Source organism: Leuciscus leuciscus (genome assembly GCF_965113295.1).
Source record: "Leuciscus leuciscus genome assembly, chromosome: 16".
Classification (NCBI taxonomy): domain Eukaryota; kingdom Metazoa; phylum Chordata; class Actinopteri; order Cypriniformes; family Leuciscidae; genus Leuciscus; species Leuciscus leuciscus.
In genome coordinates this window covers 441697-460284 of record NC_138740.1, presented here as the reverse complement: position 1 = coordinate 460284, position 18588 = coordinate 441697, and the positions used below count along the sequence as shown (strand labels likewise).

The 18588-nt window shown below is 47.4% G+C and overlaps 2 protein-coding genes across 2 annotated transcripts in view; both read left to right on the top strand.

Annotated features, from left to right (window-relative positions):
* sar1b (secretion associated, Ras related GTPase 1B) overlaps nucleotides 1-18415 on the top strand; it is a 32141-nt gene extending 13726 nt beyond the window's left edge. Inside the window, exons 2-7 of the mRNA XM_082141477.1 lie at nucleotides 2780-2854; nucleotides 6526-6645; nucleotides 11643-11708; nucleotides 12913-13016; nucleotides 13811-13942; nucleotides 17345-18415. Of these exons, the coding sequence (XP_081997603.1) occupies nucleotides 2797-2854; nucleotides 6526-6645; nucleotides 11643-11708; nucleotides 12913-13016; nucleotides 13811-13942; nucleotides 17345-17461 (597 nt within the window). The 5' untranslated portion in view covers nucleotides 2780-2796 and the 3' untranslated portion in view covers nucleotides 17462-18415. The remainder of the gene's footprint in view (nucleotides 1-2779; nucleotides 2855-6525; nucleotides 6646-11642; nucleotides 11709-12912; nucleotides 13017-13810; nucleotides 13943-17344) is intronic.
* Nucleotides 1-18588, top strand: part of LOC309476837 (uncharacterized protein) — a gene marked incomplete at its 3' end in the record, with an annotated part of 180910 nt that overhangs the window by 9345 nt on the left and 152977 nt on the right. The window lies entirely within an intron of this gene.

The window sequence follows — 18588 nt, the reverse complement described above, 5'->3', positions numbered from 1 at the left end:
ATGGCGTACCGAACACGCCCGCCCCGCCCCCTGCTGCCCCGCCCCCTGCTGTCCCGGCTCATTGGACCTCATGTCTTATGTGTACACAACGAATACAGCGTTGCCTAACCACCATTAACCACATTTAATCGCAATAAGCTCAGTGTTTTGTTACATTCGATAATAAGCAAGGTGTAATCTTTCAAATTCTGTCTATTTGATGACGAAATTCAAACATTAAATGTCGTTTTGGCGCTCTTTGATGTGGCGTGACAGATCACCGTAGGCTACTAGGCTCCTCATTTCAAGCGGCAGCGCGGAGCGCGAGTAAACGCGATTCTCTTCCTCAGTTACAGAATAAACATGAATGGACACCTGAAGGTATGTTGAAAGATACAGTATACTTACTGAAAGGCATCATAACTCGTGTAATCGCTCAGTCAGTGTTTCAACAGCGGAAATATGTCAATAAAACGCTTCTTTTTTCACATAGCTTTATTTACCTCAGGCAAGTCATTCAGTGTCCACAGCTTGTTGGTTTGCTAAGGAAATGAACTCTTTCACTAAATAAATGCACTATATTAGCCTATATATTATATTTTACTTAACCTGTTAATGACATCTTGATTATTTTATGTATGTTTAAAATATCTGTCATGAAAATGACAGCAACTGTGTAAATTATTATATTTCAATAATAAATTAGAGTAAAAACATATGTTAATGTAAAAACTGCCTTATGTGCAGTTTACATGTTTTCATACAATTTGTTACTTGAGTGTTGATTATTATTATATCTAAAAATAAATAGCAACTGAATTTAGGCTAAAAGTCTTGGCTCTGTTGTTAAGCTTTAATGTTATAGTAATGTGCAAGTAAGGGCTCCTATATAGTTTACAGCATTAGCAGATAATTAGTTTTATCCTTGCGAAACGTTTACTTGTAATTGAATTAATTTAAAGACAAGGACACAATTTGTTAATTAAATTATCTGTTTAAAAACAAAAACAATTTTAGCTTTCTAAACCCCCCACTCCACCTAAATGAACCGAACCGAACCGAGACGTCAAAACCGTGGGACGTACCGAACCGTCAGTTTTGTGTATCGTTACACCCCTAGTGTTAGTCAGCGAGTGTGTGCAGATGTGTGTTAGTCAGCGAGTGTGTGCAGATGTGTGTTAGTCAGCGAGTGTGTGCAGATGTGTGTTAGTCAGCGAGTGTGTGCAGATGTGTGTTAGTCAGCGAGTGTGTGCAGATGTGTGTTAGTCAGCGAGTGTGTGCAGATGTGTGTTGTTCAGCGAGTGTGTGCAGATGTGTGTTGTTCAGCGAGTGTGTGCAGATGTGTGTTAGTCAGCGAGTGTGTGCAGATGTGTGTTAGTCAGCGAGTGTGTGTTGTTCAGCGAGTGTGTGCAGATGTGTGTTGTTCAGCGAGTGTGTGCAGATGTGTGTTAGTCAGCGAGTGTGTGCAGATGTGTGTTGTTCAGCGAGTGTGTGCAGATGTGTGTTGTTCAGCGAGTGTGTGCAGATGTGTGTTAGTCAGCGAGTGTGTGCAGATGTGTGTTAGTCAGCGAGTGTGTGCAGATGTGTGTTAGTCAGCGAGTGTGTGCAGATGTGTGTTAGTCAGCGAGTGTGTGCAGATGTGTGTTAGTCAGCGAGTGTGTGTTCAGGAGTGTGTGCAGATGTGTGTTGTTCAGGAGTGTGTGCAGATGTGTGTTAGTCAGCGAGTGTGTGCAGATGTGTGTTAGTCAGCGAGTGTGTGCAGATGTGTGTTAGTCAGCGAGTGTGTGCAGATGTGTGTTAGTCAGCGAGTGTGTGCAGATGTGTGTTGTTCAGCGAGTGTGTGCAGATGTGTGTTAGTCAGCGAGTGTGTGCAGATGTGTGTTAGTCAGCGAGTGTGTGCAGATGTGTGTTAGTCAGCGAGTGTGTGCAGATGTGTGTGTTCAGTGAGTGTGTGCAGATGTGTGTTAGTCAGCGAGTGTGTGTTCAGGAGTGTGTGCAGATGTGTGTTGTTCAGGAGTGTGTGCAGATGTGTGTTAGTCAGCGAGTGTGTGCAGATGTGTGTTAGTCAGCGAGTGTGTGCAGATGTGTGTTAGTCAGCGAGTGTGTGCAGATGTGTGTTAGTCAGCGAGTGTGTGTTGTTCAGGAGTGTGTGCAGATGTGTGTTAGTCAGCGAGTGTGTGCAGATGTGTGTTAGTCAGCGAGTGTGTGTTGTTCAGGAGTGTGTGCAGATGTGTGTTAGTCAGTGAGTGTGTGCAGATGTGTGTTAGTCAGCGAGTGTGTGCAGATGTGTGTTAGTCAGCGAGTGTGTGCAGATGTGTGTTAGTCAGCGAGTGTGTGCAGATGTGTGTTAGTCAGCGAGTGTGTGCAGATGTGTGTGTTCAGTGAGTGTGTGCAGATGTGTGTGTTCAGTGAGTGTGTGCAGATGTGTGTTAGTCAGTGAGTGTGTGCAGATGTGTGTGTTCAGTGAGTGTGTGCAGATGTGTGTTAGTCAGCGAGTGTGTGCAGATGTGTGTGTTCAGTGAGTGTGTGCAGATGTGTGTGTTCAGTGAGTGTGTGCAGATGTGTGTGTTCAGTGAGTGTGTGCAGATGTGTGTGTTCAGTGAGTGTGTGCAGATGTGTGTTAGTCAGCGAGTGTGTGCAGATGTGTGTGTTCAGTGAGTGTGTGCAGATGTGTGTGTTCAGTGAGTGTGTGCAGATGTGTGTTAGTCAGCGAGTGTGTGCAGATGTGTGTGTTCAGTGAGTGTGTAGCTCTTCATCTTCAGCTGTAGAGATTAATGATGTTTGTCCTCCTCTCTTCCAGATATTCCCGGCCCGGACATGTCCTTCATATTCGACTGGATCTATAGTGGTTTCAGTAGCGTTCTGCAGTTCCTCGGTGAGTTCATCAGCGTGTGTGTGTGTTCCTCAGTGAGTTCATCAGTGTGTGTGTGTGTGCGCGCGCGCGCGTTCCTCGGTGAGTTCATCAGTGTGTGTGTGTGTGCGCGCGCGCGTGTTCCTCGGTGAGTTCATCAGTGTGTGTGTGTGTGCGCGTGTTCCTCTGTGAGTTCATCAGTGTGTGTGTGTGTGCGCGTGTTCCTCTGTGAGTTCATCAGTGTGTGTGTGTGCGCGTGTTCCTCTGTGAGTTCATCAGTGTGTGTGTGTGTGCGCGTGTTCCTCTGTGAGTTCATCAGTGTGTGTGTGTGTGCGCGTGTTCCTCGGTGAGTTCATCAGTGTGTGTGTGTGTGCGCGTGTTCCTCTGTGAGTTCATCAGTGTGTGTGTGTGTGCGCGTGTTCCTCTGTGAGTTCATCAGTGTGTGTGTGTGTGCGCGCGTGTTCCTCGGTGAGTTCATCAGCGTGTGTGTGTGTTCCTCAGTGAGTTCATCTGTGTGTGTGTGTGTGTGTGTGTGTGTGCGCGCGCGCGCGCGCGTGTGTTCCTCGGTGAGTTCATCAGTGTGTGTGTGTGTGTGTGCGCGCGCGCGTGTTCCTCGGTGAGTTCATCAGTGTGTGTGTGTGTGCGCGTGTTCCTCTGTGAGTTCATCAGTGTGTGTGTGTGTGTGCGCGCGTGTTCCTCTGTGAGTTCATCAGTGTGTGTGTGCGCGTGTTCCTCTGTGAGTTCATCAGTGTGTGTGTGTGCGCGCGTGTTCCTCTGTGAGTTCATCAGCCTGTGTTTCACACTGTACACGTCAAACACGCTTTCGAGATCATTTTCCCATCAGAGTTAGAGTGAAACCGGCTGTTCAACAACTCCTATAACCTGGAGATGTATGCAGTGTGTCCCCTAGGGATGTGTTGCGGAGTGTGTGTTACGGGTGCGTGTGTGTTCTCATAACCTTCAGAATCAGAGTAATGATGCTCTCGGCCAGACCTGTTTTACACTGTAACATTTTACTCATCCTAAAGTCTAATTCACTGAAATCATGACACTTATACAATCATGAAACTTATACAATATTTCAAAAAAGATGAAGTTCATGCATCCGTGTCCTCATATAGGCAAACAGCGCGAGCGTCACACGTGCTTCAGAGTGTGTGTGTGTGTATGGTGTTCCGATCGGCTCTTTATTTGTTTTTTATTGATGGAACATGACGGGACACCTGTCTCTCACACATAAGACAGGAGAAGGAGCTCGAGGTAGAGCACGGCTATAAAGCACATGTTCAAACGAGATACAGTAAGAGATCGTCTACTAAAATGTATGCATAAAGCTTTTAAGGCAATAGAAATTAAACACAATAAATGATTAAAAATAAATAGAAATAAATAACTTTTTTTTTTTTTTTACTTTTTTTGTCATCTTCAGGACATTAGGAGGTCACTTATAATCAGACCATGAGTTTTAACAGCAGTGTTAGTGGCTCTCTGGTTAGCGGATTACCAGAGTCATAGACTAACTCTACATCAGCACAGAAGAGCCTCAGCTTGGGTTTAGCATCCGTGACTTTACATTAATGGAGATGAAGCTTAGCAGGTTTAATCTGGTGGTCCATCTCTTCTGGAGACCCAGATCAACAACAGGACATCTTCACTGTCTCCTTCTCTCCAGATCTCCTTCACATGATCACATCAGGAGCTCAACCTTCAGTGTAGCGTTTTCCCCAAAAATGTGTTTTATTTATTTACTTTATCTCCTCGCAAATTAAATTATTTATATATTTATTTAGTCAGGAATATGGATTTAGGTAATAATGTATTTATTTGTAAAAAAAAGTTTATTTATTGCTTTTACACAGGTCTCGTCCTCTATATGTTACAGAAATAAAATTACAATTCATAACCGCAGGGTAGCCTAATTCAACATGTCAATACGCTGATTTCACGCAGCCGCCATTTTGAAATCGAAAGTGAGGCTCCGGTGGGAAAAACCCCGGAAGTAAAGATAAACAACAATGCCTTTGGACTACCAACCTGAAGCTGGTGCCGCGATTTACACTATTGGATGTTAATATCCAATATAGGATATGTATATAGTTCATTCCTGCTTCTTTTTTTACTTTTTGAATTATATAAAAAAAAAAAATTTATTTATAAATGAATTTCACTGTATATAGTCTAAAGTATAAAAGAAATGTATGTACAGTTTTAGAATTGACACAACATCATTAAACACAACAATACGCCATCGCATTCACGACTCTCCTGTGATTAAAGGCCACACTTCCGGTTTTCTTCCCACCGGAGCCTCGCTTTCGATTTCAAAATAACGGCTGCGTGAAATCAGCGTATAGAAGCATCCGATGTGCGGAGCCAGGACTGTGTTAGACTGTTCCTCCTGTCTGATGTGGGGTGTAAGAGACTTTAATCTGTGACAGCCAATCAGAACAGCTCTTCTGCGTGACGAGGTCATCTGATGCGTCTCTGGTTATTAATGCGCTGCACACCACAGTGATCTAGGTAAAGGAGTCGTTCACTCCAGAACTAACACTTCCTGATGATTTACTCTCCCGCACGTCATCCCAGATGTTCATGTCTGTCTTTCTTCAGTGGAAATGAAGGTTTTTGAGGAAAACACTCCAGGATGTTCCTCCATATAGTGACTTCAATGGGGTCCAACGGGTCGAAGGTCCACATGTGAGTTTCAGTGCAGCTTCAAAGTCTCGACACGATCCAGCCGAGGAATAAGAGTCTTATCTAGACAAACCAGCCCACATTTTAGAACAAAATAAACATTTATATACTTTTAACCACAGATGCTGGTCTGGCACTAGCGGTGATGCGACACACATTACATAATCAGGGTGAAAGGTCAAGCGTGATGTAGGCGTAAGAGACCCAGTGTTTACGAAGAGAACCTGCAAAGACTGAGCTTCAAAAGCCTTTACAAAGAAATTTAAAGAAATAAATGGTAAAATAACGATGTCGGACGATTTTTAAGGTGGAGGAGAAACTGAGATGGAGTGTTTCACTCTTCTCTACATTTATAAACCAGAACACACGTGACCTTTCACCCTGATTACATAATGTGTGGCGCATCACAGCTAGAGCAAGACCAGCATTAGTGGTTTAAAAGTATATAAGTATTTATTTTGTTATAAAATGGCCGATGTTTTGTCTCTTATTCCTCGGCTGGATGGTGTCGAGACTTTAGCCCTATCCGGACGGCACTAGTGTGACATGGAGAGGTGAGGTACAGTAACTACCAGAGCTTCTCTGTACTGCTGGTTTGTCTAGATAAGACTCTTATTCCTCGGCTGGATCGTGTCGAGACTTTGAAGCTGCACTGAAACTCACATCTGGACCTTCAACCTGTTGGACCCCATTGAAGTCACTATATGGAGGAACATCCTGGAGTGTTTTCCTCAAAAACATGAACATCTGGGATGACGTGCGGGAGAGTGAATTATCAGGAGATGTTAATTCTAGAGTGAACTACTCCTTTAATGATTGCAAGTCTCTGCCTAAAAACTATTTAAATATGTTAGGACATGAGTGCTTCACGTTGCGGGGAGGAAGTGTGTGAACGGACTGAAGCTGATGTTAGTTTGAGCACTGGCTTGTGTGGCTGTGCTTCTCCTCGCTGTAGAACAGTGTGAACACACATCAGCTAAACCGGATCATCTCTGTTTCAGGACTGTACAAGAAGTCTGGGAAGTTAGTATTCCTCGGCCTGGACAATGCTGGCAAGACGACACTACTGCACATGCTCAAAGATGACAGACTGGGCCAGCACGTGCCCACCCTACACCCCAGTGAGTGAACACTACACACACCCTACACCCCAGTGAGTGAACACTACACACACCCTACACCCCAGTGAGTGAACACTACACACACACACTCTACACCCCAGTGAGTGAACACTACACACACCCTACACCCCAGTGAGTGAACACTACACACACCCTACACCCCAGTGAGTGAACACTACACACACACTACACCCCAGTGAGTGAACACTACACACACACACCCTACACCCCAGTGAGTGAACACTACACACACCCTACACCCCAGTGAGTGAACACTACACACACCCTACACCCCAGTGAGTGAACACTACACACACACACACCCTACACCCCAGTGAGTGAACACTACACACACCCTACACCCCAGTGAGTGAACACTACACACACCCTACACCCCAGTGAGTGAACACTACACACACACCCTACACCCCAGTGAGTGAACACTACACACACCCTACACCCCAGTGAGTGAACACTACACACACCCTACACCCCAGTGAGTGAACACTACACACACCCTACACCCCAGTGAGTGAACACTACACACACACCCTACACCCCAGTGAGTGAACACTACACACACCCTACACCCCAGTGAGTGAACACTACACACACACCCTACACCCCAGTGAATGAACACTACACACACCCTACACCCCAGTGAGTGAACACTACACACACCCTACACCCCAGTGAGTGAACACTACACACACTCTACACCCCAGTGAGTGAACACTACACACACCCTACACCCCAGTGAGTGAACACCACACACCCTACACCCCAGTGAGTGAACACTACACACACACCCTACACCCCAGTGAGTGAACACTACACACACCCTACACCCCAGTGAGTGAACACTACACACACACCCTACACCCCAGTGAGTGAACACTACACACACACCCTACACCCCAGTGAGTGAACACTACACACACACCCTACACCCCAGTGAGTGAACACTACACACACCCTACACCCCAGTGAGTGAACACTACACACACACTCTACACCCCAGTGAGTGAACACTACACACACACTCTACACCCCAGTGAGTGAACACTACACACACCCTACACCCCAGTGAATGAACACTACACACACCCTACACCCCAGTGAGTGAACACTACACACACACACTCTACACCCCAGTGAGTGAACACTACACACACACACTCTACACCCCAGTGAGTGAACACTACACACACACTCTACACCCCAGTGAGTGAACACTACACACACACACACACTCTACACCCCAGTGAGTGAACACTACACACACACCCTACACCCCAGTGAGTGAACACTACACACACCCTACACCCCAGTGAGTGAACACTACACACACCCTACACCCCAGTGAGTGAACACTACACACACCCTACACCCCAGTCAGTGAACACTACACACACCCTACACCCCAGTCAGTGAACACTACACACACTCTACACCCCAGTGAATGAACACTACACACACACCCTACACCCCAGTGAGTGAACACTACACACACACTCTACACCCCAGTGAGTGAACACTACACACACCCTACACCCCAGTCAGTGAACACCACACACACCCTACACCCCAGTGAGTGAACACTACACACACCCTACACCCCAGTGAGTGAACACTACACACCCTACACCCCAGTGAGTGAACACTACACACACTCTACACCCCAGTGAGTGAACACTACACACACTCTACACCCCAGTGAGTGAACACTACACACACTCTACACCCCAGTGAATGAACACTACACACCCCCTACACCCCAGTGAGTGAACACTACACACACCCTACACCCCAGTGTGTGAACACTACACACCCTACACCCCAGTGAGTGAACACTACACACACACACACATACATACACACACTCTAGACCCCAGTGAGTGAACACTACACACACACCCTACACCCCAGTGAGTGAACACTACACACACCCTACACCCCAGTGAGTGAACACTACACACACACCCTACACCCCAGTGAGTGAACACTACACACACTCTACACCCCAGTGAGTGAACACTACACACACTCTACACCCCAGTGAGTGAACACTACACACACTCTACACCCCAGTGAATGAACACTACACACACCCTACACCCCAGTGAGTGAACACTACACACACCCACACACACACACATACATACACACTCTAGACCCCAGTGAGTGAACACTACACACACACCCCCTACACCCCAGTGAGTGAACACTACACACACTCTACACCCCAGTGAGTGAACACTACACACACACTCTACACCCCAGTGAGTGAACACTACACACACACACACACATACACACATACATACACACACTCTAGACCCCAGTGAGTGAACACTACACACACCCTACACCCCAGTGAGTGAACACTACACACACCCTACACCCCAGTGAGTGAACACTACACACACCCTACACCCCAGTGAGTGAACACTACACACCCTACACCCCAGTGAGTGAACACTACACACACTCTACACCCCAGTGAGTGAACACTACACACACTCTACACCCCACACCCCAGTGAGTGAACACTACACACACCCTACACCCCAGTGAGTGAACACTACACACACTCTACACCCCAGTGAGTGAACACTACACACCCTCTACACCCCAGTGAGTGAACACTACACACACTCTACACCCCAGTGAATGAACACTACACACCCCCTACACCCCAGTGAATGAACACTACACACCCTACACCCCAGTGAGTGAACACTACACACACACACATACATACACACACACACTCTAGACCCCAGTGAGTGAACACTACACACACACCCTACACCCCAGTGAGTGAACACTACACACACCCCCTACACCCCAGTGAGTGAACACTACACACCCTACACCCCAGTGAGTGAACACTACACACACCCTACACCCCAGTGAGTGAACACTACACACCCTACACCCCAGTGAGTGAACACTACACACACTCTACACCCCAGTGAGTGAACACTACACACACACTCTACACCCCAGTGAGTGAACACTACACACACTCTACACCCCAGTGAAGTGAGTGAACACTACACGCACTCTACACCCCAGTGTGTGAACACTACACACCCTACACCCCAGTGAGTGAACACTACACACACACACACATACATACACACACTCTAGACCCCAGTGAGTGAACACTACACACACACCCTACACCCCAGTGAGTGAACACTACACACACCCTACACCCCAGTGAGTGAACACTACACACACACCCTACACCCCAGTGAGTGAACACTACACACTCTACACCCCAGTGAGTGAACACTACACACACTCTACACCCCAGTGAGTGAACACTACACACACTCTACACCCCAGTGAATGAACACTACACACACCCTACACCCCAGTGAGTGAACACTACACACACCCACACACACACACATACATACACACTCTAGACCCCAGTGAGTGAACACTACACAAACACCCTACACCCCAGTGAGTGAACACTACACACACACCCCCTACACCCCAGTGAGTGAACACTACACACACTCTACACCCCAGTGAGTGAACACTACACACACACTCTACACCCCAGTGAGTGAACACTACACACACACACACACATACACACATACATACACACACTCTAGACCCCAGTGAGTGAACACTACACACACCCTACACCCCAGTGAGTGAACACTACACACACCCTACACCCCAGTGAGTGAACACTACACACACCCTACACCCCAGTGAGTGAACACTACACACCCTACACCCCAGTGAGTGAACACTACACACACTCTACACCCCAGTGAGTGAACACTACACACACTCTACACCCCACACCCCAGTGAGTGAACACTACACACACTCTACACCCCAGTGAGTGAACACTACACACCCTCTACACCCCAGTGAGTGAACACTACACACACTCTACACCCCAGTGAATGAACACTACACACCCCCTACACCCCAGTGAATGAACACTACACACCCTACACCCCAGTGAGTGAACACTACACACACACACATACATACACACACACACTCTAGACCCCAGTGAGTGAACACTACACACACACCCTACACCCCAGTGAGTGAACACTACACACACCCCCTACACCCCAGTGAGTGAACACTACACACCCTACACCCCAGTGAGTGAACACTACACACACCCTACACCCCAGTGAGTGAACACTACACACACCCACACACACACACACACACATGCATACACACTCTAGACCCCAGTGAGTGAACACTACACAAACACCCTACACCCCAGTGAGTGAACACTACACACACACCCCCTACACCCCAGTGAGTGAACACTACACACACTCTACACCCCAGTGAGTGAACACTACACACACACCCTACACCCCAGTGAGTGAACTCTACACACACCCTACACCCCAGTGAGTGAACTCTACACACACACACACACACACTCTAGACCCCAGTGAGTGAACACTACACACACACCCTACACCCCAGTGAGTGAACACTACACACACCCTACACCCCAGTGAGTGAACACTACACACACACCCTACACCCCAGTGAGTGAACACTACACACACACCCTGCTGCCGTCTGTCAGTAACCCTAACCCAGCAGCAGAGGAGCTCTGTCACCGCTCCTGACTGAAGAACTCCTGGAGCTTTGAGAGGATCCAGTGTTCATACAGGCTTTATGCATTTCATTACTTTTTGTTAGTGTTGGGAAACGATTAATCGCATCCAAATTAAAAGTTTGTGTTTACATAATATATGTGTGTGCTCTGTATACTTATTTTGTATATATAAATACACACACTCAAAACTGATATGGTGTCTGAATAATCTTGTGTTTGACTGTATACTGAAATATCTCTGACAGTTTGCAGTGTGTAATCCAGACCGAGCTTTCTGCTCTGTGTTAGGCAGGACAGTGTGTGTGTGTGTGTGTGTTTACTGCAGTGATTTCAGTCAGATCTGGTGTGTGTGTGTGTCCCTCAGCCTCAGAGGAGTTGACGATCGCTGGCATGACCTTCACTACCTTTGACCTGGGTGGCCACGCTCAGGGTGAGTAGTGTGTGTGTGGATCAGATCCTCTGAGCTCACTTGTGTGTGTGTGTGTGTGTGTGTGTGTGTGTGTGTGTGTGGATCAGATCCTCTGAGCTCACTTGTGTGTGTCTGTGTGTGTCTCAGACCCTCTGAGCTCACTGGTGTGTGTGTGTGTGTGTGTGTGTGTGTGTGTGTGTGTGGATCGGATCCTCTGAGCTCACTGATGTGTGTGTGTGTGTGTGGGGATCGGATCCTCTGAGCTCACTGATGTGTGTGTGGATCGGATCCTCTGAGCTCACGTGTGTGTGTGTGGATCGGATCCTCTGAGCTCACTGATGTGTGTGTGTGGATCGGATCCTCTGAGCTCACGTGTGTGTGTTGTATGTGTGTTTGTGTGTGGATCGGATCCTCTGAGCTCACGTGTGTGTGTTGTGTGTGTGGATCGGATCCTCTGAGCTCACGTGTGTGTGTGTGTGGATCGGATCCTCTGAGCTCACTGATGTGTGTGTGTGGATCGGATCCTCTGAGCTCACGTGTGTGTGTTGTATGTGTGTTTGTGTGTGGATCGGATCCTCTGAGCTCACGTGTGTGTGTTGTGTGTGTGGATCGGATCCTCTGAGCTCACGTGTGTGTGTGTGTGGATCGGATCCTCTGAGCTCACTGATGTGTGTGTGTGTATATCAGACCCTCTGAGCTCACTGATGTGTGTGTGTGTGTATCAGATCCTCTGAGCTCACAGCTGTGTGTGTGTGTGTGTGTGGATCGGATCCTCTGAGCTCACTTGTGTGTGTGTGTATCAGATCCTCTGAGCTCACAGCTGTGTGTGTGTGTGTGTGGGTGTGTGTGTGTGTGTGTGTGTGTGTGTGTGGATCGGATCCTCTGAGCTCACTTGTGTGTGTGTGTGTGTGTGTGTGTGTGTGTGTGGATCGGATCCTCTGAGCTCACTTGTGTGTGTGTGTGTGTGTGTGTGTGTGTGTGTGTGTGTGTGTGTGTGTGTGTGTGTGTGTGTGGATCGGATCCTCTGAGCTCACTTGTGTGTGTGTGTGTGTGTGTGTGTGTGTGGATCGGATCCTCTGAGCTCGTGTGTGTGTGTGTGTGTGGATCGGATCCTCTGAGCTCACTTGTGTGTGTGTGTGTGTGTGTGTGTGTGTGTGTGTGTGTGGATCGGATCCTCTGAGCTCACTTGTGTGTGTGTGTGTGTGTGTTCGTGTGTTCTCTACAGCTCGGCGCGTGTGGAAGAACTACCTCCCAGCCATTAATGGCATCGTGTTCCTGGTGGACTGCATAGACCACGGCAGACTGGCCGAGTCCAAGACAGAGTTAGATGTGAGCTGATTCATACTTTGTTTAAAAAGTCAATTTATTTAAAACATTTTTTTTACAATATTGTTATCCACATCCTGTCCAGTGTTGTCCTCCAATCACTGTGCAGCTTACAGCAATGCAAACTAATGTAGAGAATGTAGGCGATGTCCATTCAAACACTATGTGCAAAATACAGGGTTCAGATATAAACTGCAAAACAAGGGATTAAGCTGTAAAATCTGAAAATATAAAATACAGGGTTCAAATGTAAACTGCGCAGCACTTGTTCAAATCAATCAAAACCTACAGCCAATCAGAACAGTGTGTGGGCGGAGTCAATAATCAAATTCACAATTATTACACCATTTAAACATTATTCAAACAAAGGCTGAGTTACTAAAGCAATCTTTGTCAGAGAATACACTTGTATGTTCACAGTTTGAACGTTCTTGTTTCCATTTGTTTAATTTGAAGATCTGAGGTGAATTATCCACTGTTGCTTTTACAGCCTCAAAGCTGGAGCACTAAATGATGTTCAGAGTCACATGACACGCTTTTATCATTAAATAAAGCTCATAAACAGTGCCTGAGATCATCATCGCCACACTTTGTGTTTGTTGTTCCAGCGCGACGTCGCAGAAAATAGAAACCGTTTCTAGAATAGAGGCGTGGCGTGTCGCGGCTGGTTAGGACACACAATGATTGCAGACACACACACACATGCTCGCTGAGTCCTGAGCTGATGTGTGTGGAGGGTCTGCTGTGTTTAACGCACGTGTGTGTGTGTGTGTGTGTTGTGTTGTCCTCAATAACAGGCACTCATGACAGACGAGACCATCGGGAACGTGCCCATCCTGATCCTCGGCAACAAGATCGACAAGCCCGAGGCCATCAGTGAGGAGAAGCTGCGCGAGATCTTCGGTCTGTACGGGCAGACCACAGGCAAGGTACAGTCTCACTCACTCACTCACTCTCACTCACACTCTCTCACCTCGCTCACTTCTCCACTCTCACTCACACTCTTCTCACACACACACACTCCTCTCTCTCTCTCTCTCTTCTCTCGACACACACACACACCACACTTACTCACTCTCTCACACACACCTCACCCTCTCTCTCTCTCTCTCTCTCTCCTCACTCACACACACACACCCACACTCTCTCCACACACACTCACTCTCTCACACACACCACACTCTCTCGTCTCTCTCTCTCACTCACACAACCACACACTCCACACACTCTCACACTCACTCACTCTCTCACACACACACTCACTCACGTCACTCTCCATCACATCACACACTCTCTCTCACACACACTCACTCACACTCTCTCACACACACACACACACACACACACTCTCTCTCTCTCACACACCTCACTCTCTCACACACACACACTCACTCACTCACTCACCTCTCACTCACACTCTCTCATACACACTCGCTCTCGCACTCACTATCTCACACACACACACACTCACTCACTCTCACTCACACTCTCTCTCACACACACTCTCTCTCTCTCACTCACACACACACTCACTCTCTCTCACACACACTCTCACACACTCACTCACTCACACTCACACACACACACCACTCTCTCTCACTCACACCCACACACTCACACACTGCTCTCTCTCTCACTCACACACTCACACACTCACTCTCACACACACACTCTCTCTCTCACTCACTCACACCACACACCTCTCTCCACTCACTCACACACACACACACACTCTCTCTCACTCACTCACACACTCTCTCTCTCTCACTCACACACACACACACTCACTCTCACACACACACTCACTCACTCTCACACACACACCACACACACACTCAACACTCTCTCACACACACTCACTCTCTCACACACACACTCTCTCACTCACACTCTCACTCACACTCTCACACACACACACTCTCTCTCTCTCACTCACACACACACTCACTCTCTCTCACACACACACTCTCACACTACACTCACTCACTCACACTCACACACACACTCTCTCTCACTCACACACTCACACACTCTCTCTCTCTCACTCACCACACACACACACACTCACTCTCACACACACACTCTCTCTCACTCACTCACACACACACTCTCTCTCACTCACACACACACACACACACACTCTCTCTCACTCACTCACACACTCTCTCTCTCTCACTCACACACACACACTCACTCTCACACACACACTCACTCACTCTCTCACACACACACACACACACACTCAACACTCTCTCACACACACTCACTCTCTCACACACACACTCTCTCACTCACTCACCTCTCACTCACACTCTCACACACACACACTCTCTCTCTCTCACTCACACACACTCACTCTCACTCTCACACACACTCTCTCTCTCACTCACACACTCACTCTCACACACACTCTCTCACACACACACACACACACACACACACACACACACACTCTCACTCACACTCTCTCTCTCTCACTCACACTCTCACACTCTCACTCACACACACTCACACACACTCACACTCTCCATCTCTCTCACTCACACACACTCACTCTCACACTCACACTCACTCACACTCTCACACACACTCACTCTCACACACACACACTCACACACACTCACACTCTCCCTCTCTCTCACGCACACTCACTCACACTCTCTCACACTCTCACTCACACTCACACACACACTCACTCACACTCACACACACTCACACTCTCCCTCTCTCTCACTCACACACACTCACTCTCTCACACACACTCACTCACACACTCACTCACACTCTCACATACACTCTCACTCACACTCGCGCACACACTCACTCTCACTCACTCACACACACACACACACTCTCACACTCACACACACTCTCACTCACACTTGCACACACACAAACTCTCACACACTCTCATACACACTCACACACACACACACTCACACACACACACACACACACACACACACACTCACACACACACTCTCTCTCACACACACACTCTCTCTCACACACACACTCACACTCTCTCTCTCTCTCTCTCTCTCTCTCTCTCACACACACACACACACACACACACACACACACTCTCACACACACACTCTCTCTCACACACACACACACTCACACACTCTCCTCCTCCTCCGCGCTCCTCCACTCATCAGTGTGTTGAATCTGCTGCTGTATCAGTTGTGTGTGTGCGGCGTGACGGACTCTGAGACGCTGACTCTGATGGAGATGAGGAGCTCATGTTTGAGGCTGTTGCTGCACATGTGTGGCCTGTCGCTTTAAATGCTTGAGATGGTTAAAGCAGGATGGACTCTGATTGGCTGTCAGTGTTTATCTCTCATTCGCTTGGGAAAAAAAGTTTTCTGAAAATGATTCCTGTGATATTACTGTATGGTTATGATTATAGTTGTGCTGTGGACTCGGCTCTCCTAATACTGTCAGCAGGATCACCCATGTGACCAAACACACGACACCATCTCAATCCCACAGTCCCTCACCACTGCAGTCTGTGGTGTCTGGGCATAACACTGACCACTTGTGCTGAGAAGCGCATTAAAATAAGACGTTTCATTGATAATGCACTTTTCAGTCCCAGGAGCTTTAACAAATCCTCATTCACACGGGAATAGCGGAGCTCCTGATGTTCCGAGATGACGACTGTAAGGCTGAAAGTGGTCCAGCTATATATGTGACCCCCACTTTAGTCACAAGGTGGCGCTCCTGAGCCTTTTCCTCAGCTCTGGCCCATGTCCAGTGTCCTGCAGCTTTACCTTTACTACACTGTGTGCTGTAATGCAGTGCTGGGATTGGACAGAGCGAGTTGATTGCAGAGTGATGCTGAGAAGACATTCAAACTAAAAATGCTAAAACTTTACAATAACAAAAAAAGATTTGATAATGTCTACATGTGTATCTGATGCACACTGAGGAGGACCAGCTCATCTAGAGCCATAAGCCCATCTAGAGTCAGGAAATATCATCTGATATTATTATCCACACGAGCTCAAAGACACTCAATGTCAGATATGTAGAGCTGAATTAAAAGGGTTATACATGAAAGTGTGAGTTCATTTCAATTTAAGGTGAGAAATGTGCTTAAATTATTATTTATTTTTTATTGATGAAATCTAGTAATTTAAAGGCAAATAAAAAAAAAAATCTCCCAAAAAATTTCATTAAAAAATATGATCAAAATGAAATAAAATAAGTATAATTTTAGGGCTTTAGGTGATTGTGACCCACGAGGTGAGAAAGATAAGGATTGATGATAAAGGTCCTGATCTGTGTGTGCGTGCGTGTGTGTGTGTGTGTGTGTGTCTCCACAGGGCACTATCGCAGTGAAGGATCTGAACACGCGGCCGCTGGAGGTCTTCATGTGCAGTGTGTTGAAGAGACAGGGTTACGGAGAGGGCTTCCGCTGGCTCTCACAGTACATCGACTAGAGGAACACACACACACACACACACACACACACACACACACACACACACACACACACACACACACACACACACACACACTGCTTTCTCACATTCCTTCTTACCCAAATCAGAAACTAGCAGTGATTCTGCACATGGACTCGATTCACAGCAACACGTCAGTTCTCTCGACTCTGATTGGATGTTTCCTCCGCCGGTCTTCTGTTCATCAGTAAATGATTCTTCACGTGTCCTCGCACCGAGAGCCCATACACAGGAAGTGCTCCGACCTCCCCTGCGTGTCACTTCCTGTGGGACGAGGCTTTGAGATGAAGTCGTGGCTGCTGATTGGCAGTCCGCTGATGTGGCCGTCTTCAGCATATCTGTCTGTTCTCCCCCGGGTCCTCCTCCAGAAGCTCGTCCACACCGCTGTGACCGACAGACCGTACATGTTGTGTTTAATGTGAGATGGGGAAGCTGTGTGACATCACTTAAACACACACACGATTATGCTAATGTCGAGTAACACACACACGTCTAACAGAGCTTGCCTTGATCAGAAGCGTCGAGGACAGCTATTAATCGGTGACATGGACAAATGTAATTTATGTAAATGCCGTATATGGTTTTTTAAAGCTGTCCTTGAATAGCTCTTAATTTGAGTAAGATGATGACACGTTATGCATGCCTTGTTCATGGTTATTATTAATCATTTCTGTTAGTGTTTTTTTTAAGGAAACACCAATAACATAGTGTAAAGCATCCAGATGCCCCGGGCTGTGTGTGTGTGGAGTTGCGGTGGAATGGCACACACATGCGTTTACTCTGTGCTGTCCCAGCATGCACCACTGCCATTCCCCCGCTCCATCTGTGACGGATCAGCTGTTTCCATCAGAACATGTAATAAATGTTTGCAATTAAAGCCAGCCATGTTGAGTTCACTTCTTTTGCTGGATGGAATAAATCATTTGGATGTCAGTTTTTGGTCGTCTTTATACACACACACACACACACACACACACACACACACACACACACACACTGAGAGAAGAGGCCTGCGCACGCACACACAGAGAGAAGAGGACCTGCACACACACACACACACAGAGAGAAGAGGACCTGCACACGCACACACACACACACACACACAC